This window comes from Chelmon rostratus, chromosome 13, assembly GCF_017976325.1.
Source record: "Chelmon rostratus isolate fCheRos1 chromosome 13, fCheRos1.pri, whole genome shotgun sequence".
NCBI classification, from domain to species: Eukaryota; Metazoa; Chordata; class Actinopteri; order Chaetodontiformes; family Chaetodontidae; genus Chelmon; species Chelmon rostratus.
In genome coordinates this window covers 3730476-3749629 of record NC_055670.1, presented here as the reverse complement: position 1 = coordinate 3749629, position 19154 = coordinate 3730476, and the positions used below count along the sequence as shown (strand labels likewise).

General features: G+C 41.6%; 1 protein-coding gene across 1 annotated transcript in view; it reads left to right on the top strand.

The window, feature by feature from the left end:
* vwa8 (von Willebrand factor A domain containing 8) overlaps positions 1 to 19154 on the top strand; it is a 70837-nt gene that overhangs the window by 13665 nt on the left and 38018 nt on the right. The window contains exons 13-25 of the mRNA XM_041951260.1: positions 3576 to 3736; positions 3950 to 4063; positions 6301 to 6493; positions 8536 to 8613; positions 8703 to 8818; positions 8977 to 9074; positions 10200 to 10306; positions 11981 to 12052; positions 12920 to 12996; positions 14938 to 15013; positions 15668 to 15803; positions 17511 to 17630; positions 17911 to 18116. Coding sequence (XP_041807194.1) covers positions 3576 to 3736; positions 3950 to 4063; positions 6301 to 6493; positions 8536 to 8613; positions 8703 to 8818; positions 8977 to 9074; positions 10200 to 10306; positions 11981 to 12052; positions 12920 to 12996; positions 14938 to 15013; positions 15668 to 15803; positions 17511 to 17630; positions 17911 to 18116 — 1554 coding nt within the window. The remainder of the gene's footprint in view (positions 1 to 3575; positions 3737 to 3949; positions 4064 to 6300; positions 6494 to 8535; positions 8614 to 8702; positions 8819 to 8976; positions 9075 to 10199; positions 10307 to 11980; positions 12053 to 12919; positions 12997 to 14937; positions 15014 to 15667; positions 15804 to 17510; positions 17631 to 17910; positions 18117 to 19154) is intronic.

The window sequence follows — 19154 nt, the reverse complement described above, 5'->3', positions numbered from 1 at the left end:
CTGTGGTAAACACACTGAGGAGGTAAATGGCATAACTGCTACATAAGTGACCATAACAGGAGTGGGGTAGAATGCATTGATTCTCAGCAAGAGACATGCAAACCTATAAGTCAGGAAATGCCAGCAAAACTTCCATGTCAGCAGCAATACAGTGTTGAAGAAACCTTTCAGTGAAAATCTGGGATGTGGAAACTCTCAGTATCTTGACAGTTGCCCAGTGTTGGAGTGGGTGGCATCTTTCTTGATGCTCTGCAAGTTGGCACATCAAACTGTCTGCAGATTTTCAGTTTAGGTCTGCTAACATCTGAAACAGGCACACAGCGAGACAGAGAGTGATCTGTCTGTGTAGCCGAGGACACTAGGCATTATGTCAGCAGTCATCCCATTAATGATGCTTTGAAATTCTGAATGTCAGAGAAGTTTGGTCAAATGACCATCTATGATGTCCTCTTAGCCTTTGCCTGTCTGACCTTACTGTTGAGGTTTAAGAGATCTGTCCATGTGTCTCTTGCCTGTAATGGATCATGCCCGCTGTTGGTGTAATGCCACCTCATTTCACTCTTAATTCATTCTACTTCATGATGGCACCAAATGGAAAAATTGACTTGCTGTAGAGCAGTTAGCAGTTCAGTTCACTGCCTGGAATAAATTGTGCAACTATGTGTTCTGCAAGAATTGCAATTGAACAAGCTCATGTTTTCGGTGAACAGTACGCCAGTGTTATTAACTCCTGCAAGAGCTGATGCAATATAAAAAAAAGAACTGATTAAATAGAGTGAGACGCACTCTTGCAGGAGAGAACAAGAGCTCATGTGGATGAGCAAGAGAGAGGGAGTGTGAGAATATGGACAGTTAATTTAAACACAAGATACTTGTGCTCAAAAAGAGGATTCATTCTCAGTGAAGAACCTTGGAGCTCTAATCTGCCTCTATACCTGCCAAAGAGCAGTGATTCCTAACACGTCTCTGGGGGTCATCAGGTGGAAACCTCCTTTCAACAGTGTTTTGCCTACTTAGTCCCACTACACCTCCAGGAGGTTAGGCAGTGAACTCCGGCGTCCCAGAGTCACCCCCCCAGTGCCAGTTCACACTGCTCCTACACAATCCAAACAGCACCGCCACGTTCAACTGACCCAGAGATGCTCCAGGTAGTGGCCAGTACCAATGCTACCATTTAACTATTGCTAATGCTAATGCTAACCGCTAAGAAGAACAGAAGAAGACAATACAGTTCCGATGCTACCATTTAGCTAATGTTACGTGCTAACCGCTACCTGCTAAGAGGAACAGAAGAAGACATTAAAGCTAGATTCACCTATGCTGTTAATGTTAACTGCTAGCTACCAATACTAACTGCTAAGATACTATCATACTCTCACCGCTTTAGCTATTGTTAGCTGCTACAATGCTACCACAGGCCTAGATGCCACATGTAACTGCCGATTGCCACACTACCATCATCTACACCTGCCTCTCACCAACTGCACCAAAAAAGCGGGGTGGGAATACAAAACCCTGGTTCGGGTAGGGGGTAGAAAATAAAGAGGTAGAGTCAAAAGATGAAAGTAGGGATTGGATACAGACCCTTGTTCGGGTAGGGGGTGGAAAATTTAGAGGGTGCTGAAGGTGGAGGCCTAAACCACAGACTAGATTTAACAGCCTCTTCTAACATTTCCTTCAAGAAGCAACAAACCCTACCATTTCCTTCAAAAAGCAAACAAAGCAGGAAAACAAACCCTAACATTTCCTTCAAGAAGCAAACAAAACAGGAAAACAACCAAAAAGATCAAAAAACAAGCCAACTCTGTATCTTACAACCCAAACTCACCTGAACAGGCCGCATGGTCCCAAAGAGAGACTCTAGCTGGCCACACCCCCACCTTATCTAAACTTCCTCTTCCTGGTTCTCTTCCTATTGGCAGAGCGAGAAGATGGGGCGGGGAAAGCAGAGCAGAGGAGATGTGATTGATGTGATATAAGAACTTTCTTTGATCATGAAGCCTAATGTTACTCTATAATTCTGTGGTTTGTCAGTGAAGTAAGTAAACACCACTGCAGACTGCGTTTAGGCTTTGCTCATCTCCTCAGTGTCCTTGCTGCTCGCATTAGTCTAAACTATGATGAACTGGTTGTGGGTCACATCTCTAGCACACGTCCAGAATTAATCTTAGGCATTATGGAGTTGTCATGTATTAGTTCTGTGTTGCTGACCGTAGTTGCCATGGCTGCTTTGGCATACAGTATTATGGTGTTCAAGTTTGCCGTCTGCTGTAAAATGTTCTCAAATTGTTGTAAAATGCTTTCAATAACTAGATTAGATTTAAGTTATCCTAGCCATTCAAATTCATACAAAAACATGAATATCACCCACCAATCTAGTATGATTTTATATTGTATAGACTATAGACCTTCTCTCAGCTCTCCCAACTGTGACTGACTTCCAGCATCCCTGTCCCTCCACCCAAGTCAAACTCACAGCATTTTGTAAAGGAGCAGTTATCTTCATTTCCCAGTAACAAGAGCAGTGGTGGAGAAAGTATTCTGATCCTTTACTTAAGTACCAATACCATACTAATACTCATGCATTCAACATTTTATTTAAGTAAAAGTATGTAAGTATTATCAGCAGAACGTACTTATAGTATCAAAAGTAACAGTAATCATTGCACAGTAAATTGGTGTCTGTCAGTTTTTTACGATTATAGTATGTGATGTTTTTAGATCAATGCTACTCCTGCATTAATATGCATGGTGCATTTTATTGCTGTCGGTGTTTAAGGTTGAACCAATTCTAACAACTCTATATACTGTTGGGTGATCTAACATATCGCAATGCATCATATTCTATAGGATCAATTATGAGCTCAGAACACACCAATTTTCAACTTTGTGATGATGAATTTTCCAGCTGAGGGTTTTGATCAACCCATGAAGGAACACTTCTTCCTTCAGTTATCTGAAAAGTTGGAGATACATAGTTTTCACTGGCCAGGAGGGGTATGAAAAACTTAGTAGTAAAGTAACTAGTAACTGTAGCCTCTGAGATGAAGTGGTATAGAAGTATAGAGTTGTATAAAATGGAAATACTTAAGTAAAAGTACAAATACCTTTAATTTGTACTTAAATACAGTATTTGTGTAAATGCACTTAGACTACACTGCAAGAGAAATGCAGCCTTTGCAGCTCATTTGGTGAATTTTTTTTTTTTTTGGGACTGTGAACAAAATTGTGAAGTGAATTTGAAGTACTTAATTCTAATGAGCGTGAGCTGAACTTTGAGCTAGCTTTTGTGAAGTATGACTTTGCACAACACTGACAGTAGCACTATTGTAAATGTTGCTCCACACACGTTAGCCCAGAACAGAAATGGGCTGGTGGCTTATATCTGGAAAGCAGATGTATGAAATTTAACAGCAGGGCCAGATCAGTGGAGACTTAGTTAAAGGAGAAAACCTGCAAATCTATAGTATGATTACAAGAACGTTTTAGCTCACTTTCTTCAGTTCCGCTGTGATAGAAAACATACTAACACACTGAGCCACTTCCCCTTACACTAACCCCCGCTTCACCTCCAGGACATGACAGCCAGGGACCTTCTCCAGCAGAGGTACACGCTTCCTAACGGAGATACAGCATGGAGGCCGTCTCCACTGGTCACTGCTGCCATTGAGGGCAAGCTGCTGCTTCTGGACGGTATTCACAGAGTCAACCTGGGAACCCTGACTGTGCTGTCCAGGTACTTCAGTTTGCTCAAAATATACAGTTTGCATGATTTAATTGCTGCATTAGTTTTAAAATCCTCTGTCGATATCACTACTTGTATTATCTTCTACATTCTGTGTTGTCTTTTTGTAGTTTTCTTCTGCTGCTCTGCTGGCAAATGGGAAATACAGGCAAACACACACACACACACACTACTCAGCTCATTTCACTGTGTTTTGTGTCCCAGGTTACTTCATGACAGAGAGTTGGATCTGTATGATGAAACCAGGCTGCTGAGCTGGGACAGATACCAGACACTAAAGGAACAGCTTCACTTCAGTGACCAGCAGCTGCAAGAGAGGTACACACACACACACACACTGTGTTCGGCACGTATAGGGTTGTGGGTTATATGTGGGGAAAGGTCTGGCGCATTTTATGAATATTTCTGAATCTGTATTTACATCAAACATGAAAACACAACAGTTGTGGTCCCTAGCTTTTCAAAGATTACAATCATCATCAGTGTCATAACCGTAAGAAAGACTCAAAGAGACAGAGGGAGAAGGAGATGTAGAGTAGGAGGCAGAGTGTAAAATACAAATACAGTATTCTAGGTCAACCAAGAGATGGAATGAAAATGACATTCAGATTTGTGATGCTGGCATCTTCTCTGTCTCACCCGTTCAAAGGACAAAATTCCTAAATGAATGTTCAGCTCACAGTCATCAGCTCTCACACTTTAGGTATATCTGCAGAGAGTGATGGATGAGTGCAAACATCCAGTACAAATGAAAAACAGTCACATAAATGAAGAGGAGAGTGGCATAGACTGTATGTTTGTGTTGAATCTCATGGGTCCCCTCTGGATTAATATTTTATACCATCTAAGTTATTGTGAGCCTCCTGTTTGGGAGGGAGTCTCACCAGGTGTTCAGACAGAAAGTAGCCCAAAGTTAAAAGAATGCTTGGGTCTGTATTGGTGGGGAGAAAATATAAAATGTGGTCTAGGAAGGGCAGTTTCAGTAACATATTCTTGAGTTTGAAGGCTTTTTAGCTTTTTTTTTGCACAGTGGTTTATAAAACTATGAGACAGCATTTGACATTTTGTTTTAAAGCTTGGTGTTAATTTATTTTATGTGAATGACGGTTGTTGGTCTTGGCCTTAACTGTTCCCTTGTATTTTACTCGTGCAGTATGTGTGTGTGTGTGTGTGTGTGTGCATGCACATTTGCATGTGTATGTCTCAAAAACCCACCTAACCTGGCAGGAAGGATGTTTGTGGCGGGGCGTCCAGGCTGAAATAAACCCACTTCCTCTTCCTCCACTCCTGTGGCTCAGACAAAATGTGTGTGTGTTTGTGTGCGTGTCTACCAGGATATATGGGTTAGAGGTCTGCACGGGACTGGTTCCGCCCACTCCCGCAGATGCATCATACCGTTCCTGCTGAGATTCTGATCTATTGAAAACTTCTCTTCCCCATTCCGCGATGACAACAAGACACATGCAGCGCAATTTCGGTTAATGCAATGCGTTAAAAGACTATGGATTGTGTCCCTGTTTCTTAGTAGTTAATATTGTCTCCCATAGCAACAGATATAGTTTTGGTGTCTGACTCCAAAGTGGCAGTAATATTGTAGCCTTTTCAGATTTGGATTAGGGATGTTTAAAGAGGCCATATTATGCACATTTTCAGGTTCATACTTTTATTTTAGGCATCTACTACAGTGGGTTTACATACATATTTGTTAAAAAAATACATTATTTTCTTATACTGTTTAGCGCTACAACACTGCTTCTCTCTCTGTCTGAAACACCCCGTTTTCGCTCTAGTACTCCTTAAGGCCCCCCTCCCGAATAACCCAGTCTGTTCTGATTGGTTAGTTCGCAGTCTGCTAGCACCACGTTAAGCAGGCTAACCAACAAGATAAGCATTAAAAAAAAAAATTAGAGCTTTCAAGTTTAAAGTCCGGTCACAGACAGCTGCTATCATCCATCCTTGAGCTTATTCTGTTACCGGCCCTCACTGACAAAGCTGTTTCCACAGTGAGGTGGGTGGGACGGTCTCTTAGGCAGCAGATGGTCACCAAGCTGGAAATTGTGGTGTGTCGCATAGTGACATAGACAAGGAACAAGGTGATTCAGGCAGCTCAGGAGCCGTGTTTTCTGTGGAAGAGAATAGTTCCCCATGGTGTTGTTCTTTGGCTTTGTAAGTTTGTAGATGTTTTACATGCACAAAAAAGCTATATAATGCACTAAAGGGAAAAATGTGACAATAATGGTGAAGACAACGATGATTTAGTGCCTGCTTCCGCCCACATTAGACTAAATATATCCTGTTGCAGTGTGTGTGTCTTTGTAGGGGTGATAGAAATGGACTTTGCTGTCCTCTTGAATCAGAGGATTACATAGCCAGCTGTCAAAAGTCATGCTCTTGTCCCTGACACAGATTGTTTGGGACATATACACACACACATGCACACACCACGTGCACCTGCACTCTGCATCTTCTTAAACATGGCTGAACAGATGTTCAATTGTGTGTATATTCCAGTGCTAGTGTGTAACTGTTCATCGTGTGTGTATGTGTATTTTCAGGTCAATCCTCCCCATCCATCCATCATTCAGGGTTGTGGCCCTGGCAGAGCCCCCCGTTGTGTCTGCCAGTACAAGCAGCAGCAGTAGCAGCAGAGGTCAGCAGTGGCTGAGCCCAGAGCTGCTCACTATGTTCCTCTACCACACAGTCAGCCCCCTGGCCAAAGCAGAGGAGATGGGCCTCATTCAGGGACTGGTGAGAGACACAAACACGCACTGAAAGACAACACCTCCATGCTTAAAAATCTTTTTTTCTTGCATTGGTTACTGTTGATGTGCTGTCTAGTATGATTTTGGTGCAATCATTATCCTGATAAGCTGAACAGAACAAAAAGAAATTAACTGAAATTGTATTTTTTACATCGTCTTTACAACAACTTTTATTTTACTTTAACAGTATAAGAAATTTGGACTCTCTCCAGTAACACACAGGCCCTGACAACGCTGCAGAGGTGTAATCACATTGGCTTTGATTTAGTCTATTTAAACAGGGGACATGTGTACAGAAATTCATTTCTAACTGATAAAGATGGCATGTTATTATTTATTTGTTATAATTTTGCATCCCTGATACTAATTTTACCATCTTTAGTCCTTGTCTGAGAGCTTTTGAACCGTTGCAGATTATTTTGTGAGAGACGTGAAAGCTTCCAGATCTGAGACACTGCTCTAACCTGGACATTGCCTCTGATGTGTGAGTGATAGTTGGAGATGAGGGGGGGGGATCTTGCCAGCATCTCTATAGAGTTTAACAGTGTTGGGATATTACATGAGAAAGAGATTCATTTTGTATGTATTCTAAGCACTCATTGCGTGTAAGAAAAATTGGAGGAAGCAATGGTAGAGGTCATCAGCAGGAGTTTTTCCAAATAAACTGTGACTTGGCAGTGATACTGTAGAGTGTGATGTCAAACAACTTGCTGGCCTCACACACACACACTTGCACTCAAAGTGAAAGACAGACCTTGTCCGGCTGTTCACTGCAAGGTTTGTGTTGCACGTTTTGGTTAACCTGATGTATAGGCCGGCCTTAGGCGTGTTTCTTTCCTAAAGTTAGTTGTGGGGTTTATTGTGGTGAAGCTTCGCTGCCGTATTTCTATGCCTCTGAACCAGCGACAGAAGTGGCCGAAGACATTATCTTCTAAGGTTGTTCGTCCCATCCCACTCTCATGAATGTGATATCTAAATGAAGGAATTTTATTACACCTGGAAAAACATCCACTTGGACTCAACAATGAACTGAATTTGGTGGTGAAAAGCTCAAAGGTCACTGTGACCTCACAACACATGTTTTTGGCCATAACTGAAGAATTCATACAGTAATTATGACAAAATTCCTCACAAATGTCTCCTAGAATAAAATGATAATGTGATTACATTTTATATCCAAAAGGTGAACTTCATTGTGACATCATATGTTCTACAAAAACATTTTTCTGGCCTGTGATGGAGCGGCTCTATCACTGCCTGTGGGCATCCCACACACATAACACTGATTCTCTATCACACACACCACGCATTCCCCACTCCCTTCCATTTTCACATAATAAACCTATGTGTTATCCCATTTTCCGACACCATTTCAAAAGCGAGGCCAAGGGTGCACACTTGCTTTTTCTATTTTCATTTACGCGTACATTCACACAAACTTTATATTCGCTTACCATTTGCTGTGCATTGGAAGTGGAAGTGGAAGTGCGTTGCATCACCCCGCCATCTCCCATCAGTTTGATTGGCTAAACATGGGTGTAACAATTCCTCTGTTAAGTTGTATGTTCTTGCTCGCTTTGATGGTCGGGAAGCTGGGTTGAACATATGTGTAAAGCATCCATATTTTACAATGTGTACCTTCTGTGTAACAACATCCAAGCATTGTTTTCCACCACAGGCTCATTGGTTTTGTTGATATTGAGCTTTAGGTGATTGTTGCACCATCTGATGAATCTCTGTATAAGTCCTCTGTACTCCTGCTGCAATGCTGCTGCATTGTATTGTGTTATGCTGACGCGTGTTTCTGTTATTTTGTCCACTCCATTTATATCAGTGAGGGCAGGCTAAATAACTTCACTGTATAATGCAATGCAATTCAGCATCACCGCAGAGCAGCTGGGTGTACCTAATAATAAACTGGAAAGTCAGTGTATGTGTCAACTGAAAAAAGCAATTCTGCTTGGATTTGGAATTCTGTGTCTTTTAATCCACTCGTCTGCCTCTCTTTCTTTTTCCCTCACCTTTTAGACTCATAATGTTCCAAAGGAAGCAGCAGAGCAACTATTGCACCTTACACACAGTCTCCGCAAGATGAACGACCCCACGGTAGGTGCAAGTGTTGGTGTGTGTGTGCTCTTACCAGTTTGTTTACATGTGCGTGATCTAGCTTATTTGTGTGTGGCATGTGTCTCCAGGCGCAGTCTCTGGCCTCTTCTCTCTCCACCAGACAGCTGTTGAGGATCTGTCGCCGTCTCTCTCAGTACCCTGACGAGAGCATCGCTCACTCTGTCAATAAGGCTTGTCTTTCCAGGTCCACACAAACACACACACTCAAATTCCTTGTTTCTGTGTGTTTATATCTTGGTTGTGATGTACTTAATTCATTTTTTGGTGCCAGACAAATAAGGTGATTATTAATGCTGTGTGACTGTCTGCCTAACTGATTAAGCTTGTGAATGTGTATATCAGGTTCCTGCCCAGTCTGGCCCGTGCCTATCTTGAAAAAAGCCTTGCCAACTGTTCTATAGAGGAAACACCATATCCTGCAGACACTCATGACATCAGCTGTAAGTTCCAGTCAGCTATCTAGATAAGATTTGCTCAACTACTCAGTGTCTCTAAATGCAATATATTGTTTTGGTTTGCTGCTTTTTTCGGGTTTTCCTGGCTTAGGTTCAGGCTTTGATAGTGGACCACACATTGGATCAGTGTCAGTGTTAAAGTATAAACCCTGTACTGAGTTACAATTCAGAAAATTTCCTGTTTGATTTCAGTGTGTTGACAGCATACAAGCACTATCATGTATGACTAAAAATTCTGGTTACTGTAGTCAGCCAAACACTTTCCTTTACTGCAGTTGCCTGCGTTTTAGTTAATTCTACACAGAGGTCAAGCATGATGCATGTCCCAGTATCAATTTTCCACTATAAACGAATACAACAACAAATGATGTATGTGAAAAGCCAAGATGGAAAGTAGGTTTCAGTACCCTCAAAAGAAACCATTCAAACAAACAAAAATAAAGATGACATGCACAGCTTAGCCTCAGGAAATCAAGACTGCTCCTCTCATCTGGGCCATACATGTGACCATTATGATTAGAAAAACACACATCATTTGAGTATGTGTATTTGTGATTTTTTTTTTTTTTACATTGTGTGAGTTTCATGATCAGTAGGTGAGAGCTGGTAGCAACATTCAGATTTGCTATTGATAAGTATGGTTACATCAAATCTTTTATGTATTTATATGCAGTAAACTTCATTGAAGTTGCATTATCAATAATTTTGCATTACTTTTGAAACCATATTGAACAAAATTTGCATTGTGTCAGTCCAAAGTGTTACAGCAAATTAGAATTTGGTAAAAAAAAAAAAAAAAAAAAAATCCTCATACTTTGAAACATTGAACTGAAACATCTTTTAGAAATACAGTATATATTTCAGAAAAACAGTCCAACTTCCTAACTTCCTAATGCTCAATTAGCAGATTTTTGGCAATGTTAGATGTTGCTTCCTGTGTAAGGGACAGTGAGTCATATTGATATGCGCCACTGCCAACTTTCATGTCATTTAGTAATAATCGATTTGTCACAAGCATGTTAGAAATTGCGGAAAACTATGGGCTCACAAGTCCAGAGTTTAAAGAGGCAAGCCTCACACACAGTGACCGCCTCTACTGTATTTTTCTAGGTATCGTAAAGGATGGCGTGTTGACTATTGGCAACGTGTCTGCTCCTGTCTACAACCCCAGTGAGAAAATTAAGGTTCCAGACGTGCTCTTCTATGATAATCCCCAGGTAATGACACACACGCACTGAACCAGATATACTTAGTGAGACGCTTGTCAGTCTAAACCAAATCTGCAACTGCAAGACAGCATTTCTCCAATCCTTGTGTGATTGGAAAAGAGAGCTGGAAAAAAGGACATTTATTTGCAGGACATGACCCTGATTTAATCACATAAGGGCAAAAAGTTGGATTAGAAGCCATAAATAATAATCCCTTGTTTTGTTTTTTTTCCTCTCAAACTGAGAAAGATCAGTATATAGCCGTCACCACACTATATTCATAGCACTGTCCGTTGAAATGAGGTCATACACCCATGAAAAGACAGCTTTTTTCCCCTTCAGTCTTTTTCCTTGGTAATATTAATATTACTCTTGTCTTTCTATTTTTTGTTGCAGTGTGTGACATTATTTTATTATAAAGGATTTTTCTTTTAGTTCTGGTATTAGCTGATATTTCCCAAGGCCATAGTCTTTGTTAACCCTTTTCAGATACACTGGAGTCTCAGAGAAACTAACCTCATTCCTGGCCTGGTGGTAAAATCTGCCCCAGTGCACTGTAACTGACCTCTGACTGCTGTTATTGATGGATTTTATTGGATAAGGAAGCAATCTAAATTTAATTCGGCACTGTATGTGTGTGTGTACACCAGGAAGACACCAATTGTTTCACTGAATGCTTGTGGTTAACTTGTAGTTGCAATCATCAGAGGCATTGTGCTTTTAGAAAAACACAAGCAACTGAAATCTGAATCAAGTTCTTAACAACAGCGAATGTACTTCTTCCACTCTTCCCACTTCTTCACATTTTAAAGTGTAACTTTAACTTGTAGTATGAAACACAAATCAAGAAATGCAGCAACCTGCAAGATACTGTGCTTGTAAATGCAATAGTTTAGCTTTAGTGTCACATTTATTGATGTTTTAACATAAATCCCACATGACTATAATGACTAGCTACAGACCCTACTGTTACTGGCAGCCTCTGAAGAAATGATATTTGGTTAGGTATCACGTACTGCTCTGCTCAGCGTATAAATTCATTTCAGTTGAGTTAATAGTAAGTTTGGGTTTTTTTCTGGCAATTGATGTTGGAGAGACTTTTGCACACATAAGGTTTGGATAAAATGTCATGCTCATGCAAGGTAGATTTTTGGTCTAACCAGGTGAAACTTTGGCGTAGGTGTGTCACGTTTGATCTCAGGGAGGAACCATCTCAGAAAATTACACTCTGACATCCATTGGTAATACTGATGATGCTATGTGACCCAGATTTATCTCTTGCTACTCTCATTCTCTCTGTCCTCATTCTGCCCTTTTTCCTCTGCCTGCTTGTATTGGAGACTGAAATAGTGGATGAGGGCGAGATCAGATGAGAGCACGGAGGATGCCCTACTTTGAGTGTCCTGTTTTCAGTCTTCTGAGTAGAAGCACAGTTCTAAAACACCAAGGGAACAGAGGAGGGACAATGCAAACCTGCACATCTTTTGCGCAAACTCGTGTGATTTTGAGATGAATCCTACCTTCAAACAGGGACAACAGTATTTTTTTTTTTTGATAATATGTTTTTTTCAGTTCACCACAATGCCTGTCTGGGTTCGATTGACGAGTGCAAGTCCAGAAAACAAACTAGAATTTCTGAGCATTTGTTTAGTTAAATGTATGTCTGTTTAACTTTCTCCACAGCACATGATGGTGATGAAAGACATGTTGAAAGACTTCCTGTTAGGAGAGCACCTCCTCTTGGTGGGCAACCAGGTGGGTGACATATGGAAAATAGTCTCAAGCATTCAACTTCTTGCTTTACTTAAAAAAATTCCTTTGTCCCCAGAAAAAAAGCCCTGTTGAGACTCAAGAGCCTTTATCCATGCAGGTCCAATCATGATCAGTGTCACGATTCCACGGGCGTCATGTGAAATAAGCAGAGATTAGACTTGTGCTTGCAGGGGGGGGCATCTTCTTTTTGCAGTGATAGGTCTCAGTAAAGTAGCCCACTTGGAGAGAAGAGTTATGAAACAAGCTCCCTGCACCCTGATGTCACCCTCCAACCCCACTGACTCACAGCTCACTGTGGGCATGAGGAAACATGGAGCACTTCCTTGGGGACACTCTGTGCCCCCAGTCAGGTCCTAATGGGAAGTTTTAACAGGAGAAGAGAGGAGGAGGATGGAGTGAAAGTGGACGTGTTGTACCAGCAGCCCAGGGGAGGTTGTCTGTGCGTGTTTCTGCATTAATGTTTATGGGTGCACACGCATGTGAGAGACTGAGTGAGAGAAGCTATTTGCAAATTTGAGTGCATGACCATGCATGGGCGAAGCTGAGACATTAGGAGCTGTCAGAGTGGCTTACTGGAAGTCTGACAGACTGGCCGAGAGACTCAGCACCCAACCAGGAGAGGCAGGCTCTGTGGGAAGCCAGTGGGAGTCCCAGAAAACAGGCCCTGTCACAGCGTAGCACCATCAAAACTTAAGGGACACACTCGGCTCTGACTCTCAGCACTGTTTCTCTATGGATGGAATGGACACCTCTTTATCTCTCTGTTACTGAAACACAGTTGGTGCGTCAAGCTTGATATCATGAAATGGTGCTGGCTGCTCAGTGTTTTGTTTTTGTGTCCTTCCACAGGGCGTGGGTAAGAATAAAATAGTGGACCGGTTCCTGCACCTTCTGAACAGGCCTAGAGAATACCTGCAGCTCCACAGGTGAGGAGTCTGAAGTGTTTTACCCAAACACTTTTCACTAACAAGCTGAGGAGCTGTGAAATCTAAATTATCGTGCAACATAATCGTGTTCGCTTAGAAACTACTTAAGGTTTTGCGAACATGAACTTGTGAATTTTTCCTCTTCGCCTTCAGCTTTAAAGAGAACTATAAAGACATGCTTCTCCAGAAAGCTTCTCTTTTGTCTGACTGTTTCCATTCTGTGTCACCTTCTCAATGTGTCTCTGAATGTCTCCCTTGAAAAAAGCACAATAAGTTCTTTTCAATTCAGTTTCATTCAGACAGCTCATGTGAATAACTTATGCATTCATGTATAAAGTTTTCAGTCACCAGCTGCAGAATAGCTCACAGGTCCAATATCAATCATCAATCGTGGGTCGTTTTATTATTTTTCAGCATTAAGAATTCAGTCTGTTGTGGTGTTTTTAACACTACATCTTGCTACTGTTGGATTCTTGAGAGGCGATCCGTTTCTAAAACTGCCTGTGCCTGTGGTTTGCCATCTGTAATGCTTTTCAGGAGAAATAATCACATGTGTTTCTTCAAAGTACTTGTGCTTTTCCAATAAGATGAACTGAGCCTATTTAAGAGAGATGTGTGCAGCCAGAATTTTCTCTCTCCCATCTCAGGTTGTCAGATACTATTTTGGTCACCAGTAAATTAGGCCATCCTTCACTAGAACAAGGACTTCACATGCCCATATTTAAGAAGAACCATTTGAAGAAGCCTTTTTTATCTTGGGTTCTCTGCTTCTATAAGTACTCAATCAATCACACCTCAGGAAAATTAGGTCGGGTTGCTCATCTATACATCAATATGTTGTGTGCTGTGAAATCAGCCTTGAATATAGCTTTAATCAACCAGAGGCAGAGATGGGCCCTGTATTGATCTTGGCTCTAATAAGAAGGCAATGTTTCAGAGTCAAAGAGATGTGATGGGAGATAGGCACCAAATAGGATGCCAATAAAAGTAATCATTTCTGCAAACCTGATGAACTGAAGAAACGTTAAAAAGATTCAGTCCAATCCCACATAAATGACAGATTTAGTGTTCAGATTCAGGCAATGAGATTGGATCTATGGTCAAACATCAACAGCACACACATGTAGAAACAACAAATTTCTCCTCTTGGCTTGTGTGTGTGTGTGCTGTTTGTCAAAGTCTTGTGAAAGTCGAAGTGGAGCTGAACATGGATGTGGCCTGGTTAGCTACTGTAGCCACAGCTAATATTAGACCACAGCAGAGGCAGGAAGATCTGTGCATGTGGCTTTTGGGAGCCTGTGACTGAAAGCCTACAGAGATGTGACTCAGAAAAGCAAGAGCAATGCAGCCAGCCAGGAAGGAAACTAGGACAGCTCCTGGGTCACACTGTGACATATCAAGGAGAGAGGGAGGGCCGGTAGGTGGGTTGGAGAGAGAGATGTTCAGAGAAAGAGGGAGGGATAATTTTGGACACCACTAGGGAATCAGTGTTACTGACACCCTTGTTCACTGGCCTGCATCTGGTGATAAAAAAGAAACCAGATATGCATGTACTTAAGGCATCAGCTACTACTTTTCTATACCAGACTTTACATTCAACCCAGCCTCAAACACACTCTCACTCACACACATGTTCAAACAGCCTTGGAGGCAGGTGTACCATCAAATATTACCAGGTTACTTGCAGTGGGGAGCCAATGAGCTATTTCAAGAAGAAAAAAAGATCTGACTTAGTTTTTATTAGAAAGAAATCTGTCCTGAATAATGAAACCTCAAGTCAAGCTGAAGAAGGAAATGTTAGATTTGACCTAATCAGTTCACACGGCTTCATTTTTCAACAATATTCAAATGAAAGCAGAAGTGATAGATTTTTTTTGGATATCTACAGTGGCACCCCCTATTGTGTATGTGTGTGTCTGACTTTGTTTTCTGCTCCACCAGGGACACGACTGTCCAGACCTTAACCCTACAGCCCTCAGTCCGAAATGGCATCATCATGTATGAGGACTCACCTCTGGTCAGTTAGCAACACACACACTCAAGCACGCACACACACACTCTTCCTTTGCAGTTGCTTTTGGTGGAGTGGTGACGCCTCGCCTACCAGGGTCACTACTAACGTGGGATGGAGAAGACTAAGGCCATATGGAAAAGATATTACGTACATTTCTTTGTCATATCAACTCTTTAATCCACTCTTCTCCCCACTTCAAAAACAAACAATGTCTCATCTGATCTCTCTCTCTGGCCAAAAATCAAGCCGTTCCACTCAGCACTGCCACTAGAGGCTTGGAGAACGTCCATTGTTTCGACTGGATATGCAGCACTTTTCTTTTGGATTTGTTGTCAGACTTTGTGTGTTCAAACTTTGTATTTGCTGCACATTTCCGTGTAGTACCTGATATGCCAGACATATGTGAAAACCAAGTGTTGAGCTTGCTCTGGTCGCTCAGTGTATAACAATAACAGGTGGGAAAACAAGGAGTTACAGTCTTTTTCTGTCTCTGCCACCAGGCTTCCATACTGTGCCCACCCATCTCTCTTTGTTCTTTCTCAGCCTCCTTTAACTAATTTAACTCTTATTAACTAATGAGAGCCACTGGATAATAGGTTCAGCAATACCTTTTAACACAAAAGATTTGTTTGTGTGTGTGCGTGTGTGTGCGTGCAGGTGAAGGCCGTGAAACTAGGTCACATACTAGTGATCGACGAGGCTGACAAAGCTCCCACTAATGTCACATGCATCCTCAAAACCCTGGTGGAGAGCGGGGAGATGATTCTGGCCGATGGACGCAGAATTGTCTCAGGTACACACACACGCACATTCACACGCACATGCAGGGTTCAACACCTTGACAGTAGACATGTCCCAGATACAGTACAGCTAGAAGTAGGACCATAAAATGGATGAGATGAGGATCGGATCGCCTAGAAGACAAACACGAGTAAAACATAAGATGCAGACCACTGAAGGAGGCTTAGGATAAAAGCCTTTATGGACAGGTACCAGTACATTGTGAATCATGCTGGACTGTAAACTTGTAGAATTTCCAAGTAGTCCCACGTAATCATACTAGTTGCTGACAGCTTCGCCATTCCTGAGAGGCTGCTTCTCCCAGAGGAATGTAAATACTACCTTGAGACTTCATAAACACAAACTTGACACAGCTCCCAATGCTATCAGAACATTAAGTAAGCAAACTTTATTTATAAAGCCCCTCTTCAAAACCTTTACTTTTCAAGTTACAAGGGGGTATACAATGCAGACATTGAGGAATAAATAGAAAGTTAAAACAGAAAATAACAACATAAAAAACAAACCACAAAACTACACAGAAGGCAATAAGACTTTACAGGACAACGTGCTAACGAAAGAGCTGAGTTTTCAACGGCTTCTTAAAACTATCAACTGAATGTGTTCTTTAAGACTAGAGAAGATGGTTCCACAGGGTTGGAGCCACAACTGCAAAAGCTCAACCATCTTTGGTTTCAGCCCAGATTTCATGACAGGCAAAACACCTTTATAGGTGATTAAAAGTTTAAATTCAATTCTGAATTCTATGGGAAGCCAACATAGATTGTGTTACCTACATTGTGTATGAGGTAAAAGTCTAGCGGTCACATTTTGGACCAGCTGGAGCTAAGACACAAAGGAGCGACTCAGGATGGTAAACAGTGAAATTCCAAAAATCAAGATGGGAAGAAACAAAAACACGAATGTTTTTTTTCCAAATGTTGAAAGGATAATGCAACTTTGATTTTGGCAATGTTTCTTCATTGGAAGAAACAGGATCTGACCACTTCCTTTATGTGCCACTTAAGCTTCATATGTTGTAAAACTCCTAGGTTAGCATTAGCTGTACTGCTGTACTTTATCAGAAATGCTCTCTGTGATGAGGAACTTCTGTTTTGTCAGTGTTAAGTTGGAGGAAGATATCTGATATCCAATCCTTGGTAGCCATTAGGCAATCTTGCAAGGTAGAGAGCTTACTAAGGTCATCTGATTTGAATGAAATGTATAGCTGCATATCATCCACATAACAATGAAGAGAAATACCGATAAATTGCCAAATTAAGAAAGCAGGGGGAGGCATGCACAGGGATAAAAGAATCGGACCGAGGATTGAACCATGGGGTACACTCTCTATGTCAGCTGAGCAGATGAGGAGACATCATGATCAGTGGCCACAGAAAAACTCCTGTCTGACAGATAGGAGGCAAGCCAGTCCAGGGCAGCAGACCTTGTTACACCCGCCCCTTGCTCAAGCCAGCGAAGGAGAACAGAATGGTCGGCAGTGTTGAAAGCTGCAGGTAGCTCATGCAGCAACCGAAATGAACATTTCCCAGCATCGGCATGCATTAAAATTTCATTTGAGACCCTGACCAGAGCAGTTTCAGCAGCTTCAAAGGAAAACCAGACTGGAATTTATCAAAGATTTCATTGTTGTCCAGGTGCTCTACAAATTGTTTGCTTGTCATTTCATGTGCTAACTATGACTTTGTCTCCTCTTAAGAATCGCACAAAGCTGAGGGGAGGCCCAACACAGTAGTCATGCACCCAGACTTCAGGATGCTTGTCCTGGCTAACCGACCTGGCTTTCCTTTTCTGGGCAATGACTTTTTTGGAGCTCTAGGTACACACACATGCACACAACACTCACAATCTGTAGCAGAGGACTAGGAATCTGCTCTTTTATTTAAGGGCAAACTCATTTATGTAAAACATAAGCTGCTCAGATAAATGTAGAAAGGAAATTGGGACTGACAAGGCTTGCATCAGATAATCTGAATTGTTCTCTGCCCTTCGGAGGAAAAAAAACGCTTGACTACTGTTTTCTGGGTACACAAAAGTTGGTGATTAGATATCCATAGGGCACCAAGGCCAAGGATGACTAGTTATTGTCCTCTGAACAGGTGATATTTTTAGCTGCCATGCTGTGGACAATCCAAAGCCCCAGGCAGAGCTGGCAATGCTTAAACAGTATGGCCCCGACGTTCCTGATGCTACTCTGCAGAAGCTGGTGGCTGCCTTTGGAGAGCTGAGGTCCATGGCGGACCAGGGCACCATCACCTACCCCTATTCCACCCGAGAGGTGGTAAACATTGTGAAACACCTCCAGGTAAGAAGACACGATACATATCCTTCAACAGAAAAACACTACTTTTGCTTTACTATTTTCTCAGGTTTACTGGAGGAAATCCTAAAATTACATCTCACCTTTTTAGCATATTTAACACTAAAGGATATTAAATTAATATAGCAAATAACTGTATTTTCTTTTAAAGGAGGTAGCAGATTTACATTCACTTCTGACAATCAGAAACAGTATTTATAGTAAATGAGAATGAGGTTTTAACTTGGATTAAAGTCACCACAGGGAGCCAGCCTTCAAAAGGCAAGAATTGATCGTCAGTTAATTAACTTAGTCTCACAGGAGAAACATCATTTCACCTGTAGCTTGATGGCCAGAGAAAGAGGTTGCTTCTTGCTTGATTTCTCAAGACATAGTTTAACATACTTGAATGTTTAGCAGATAGCACTGTTCCCATGGTTACTGTATTTTTTATTCTGTTTTATTGCCTTGCTAGTGTAGTTTGTTTGTTTCCTTATGTTCTTAGATCTTTATAAATGCACATGGTGTTTAGCTCAGAGATGAGAAGAAGAAAACAGACCAGAAGAACAGGGCTGAGAGATAAACAACCTTTTTTTGCTTGCACTACAAGCCCAATGTTTTCCCCACTGGCCACCCTGTTCGGTCATCAATCACCGCCACTATTGACATCTGCAGGAATGGGACAGATACAGGATCATTTAGCTGAAGTCTAAATTGCTTTTTCTGAAGTAATAGCCACTGAAGGGCCTAATTACCATTTCACGTTTGGCCATGATTGTACCTTTGTGGTAGCTGGGAATCAGATCATTACAGCCAAGTCCTCTTTACATTGAATCTATGTTTTACTTCTAACCACTAGGGATGAGGCTGTTATTGATTGTGCAGCATTTTATAGGCTTAACAGTGCATTGTGAAATGTGTTGTTGTGTGTAGGCAGGGGTGTTTCTATGTGAAAACACTGGGGGCTTAGCCTGGACCTCTGTAGAGGGTTCTGGGGGAATTCTTCTCCAGAATTGTATTATTTTTTGATTTACAATTTATAAA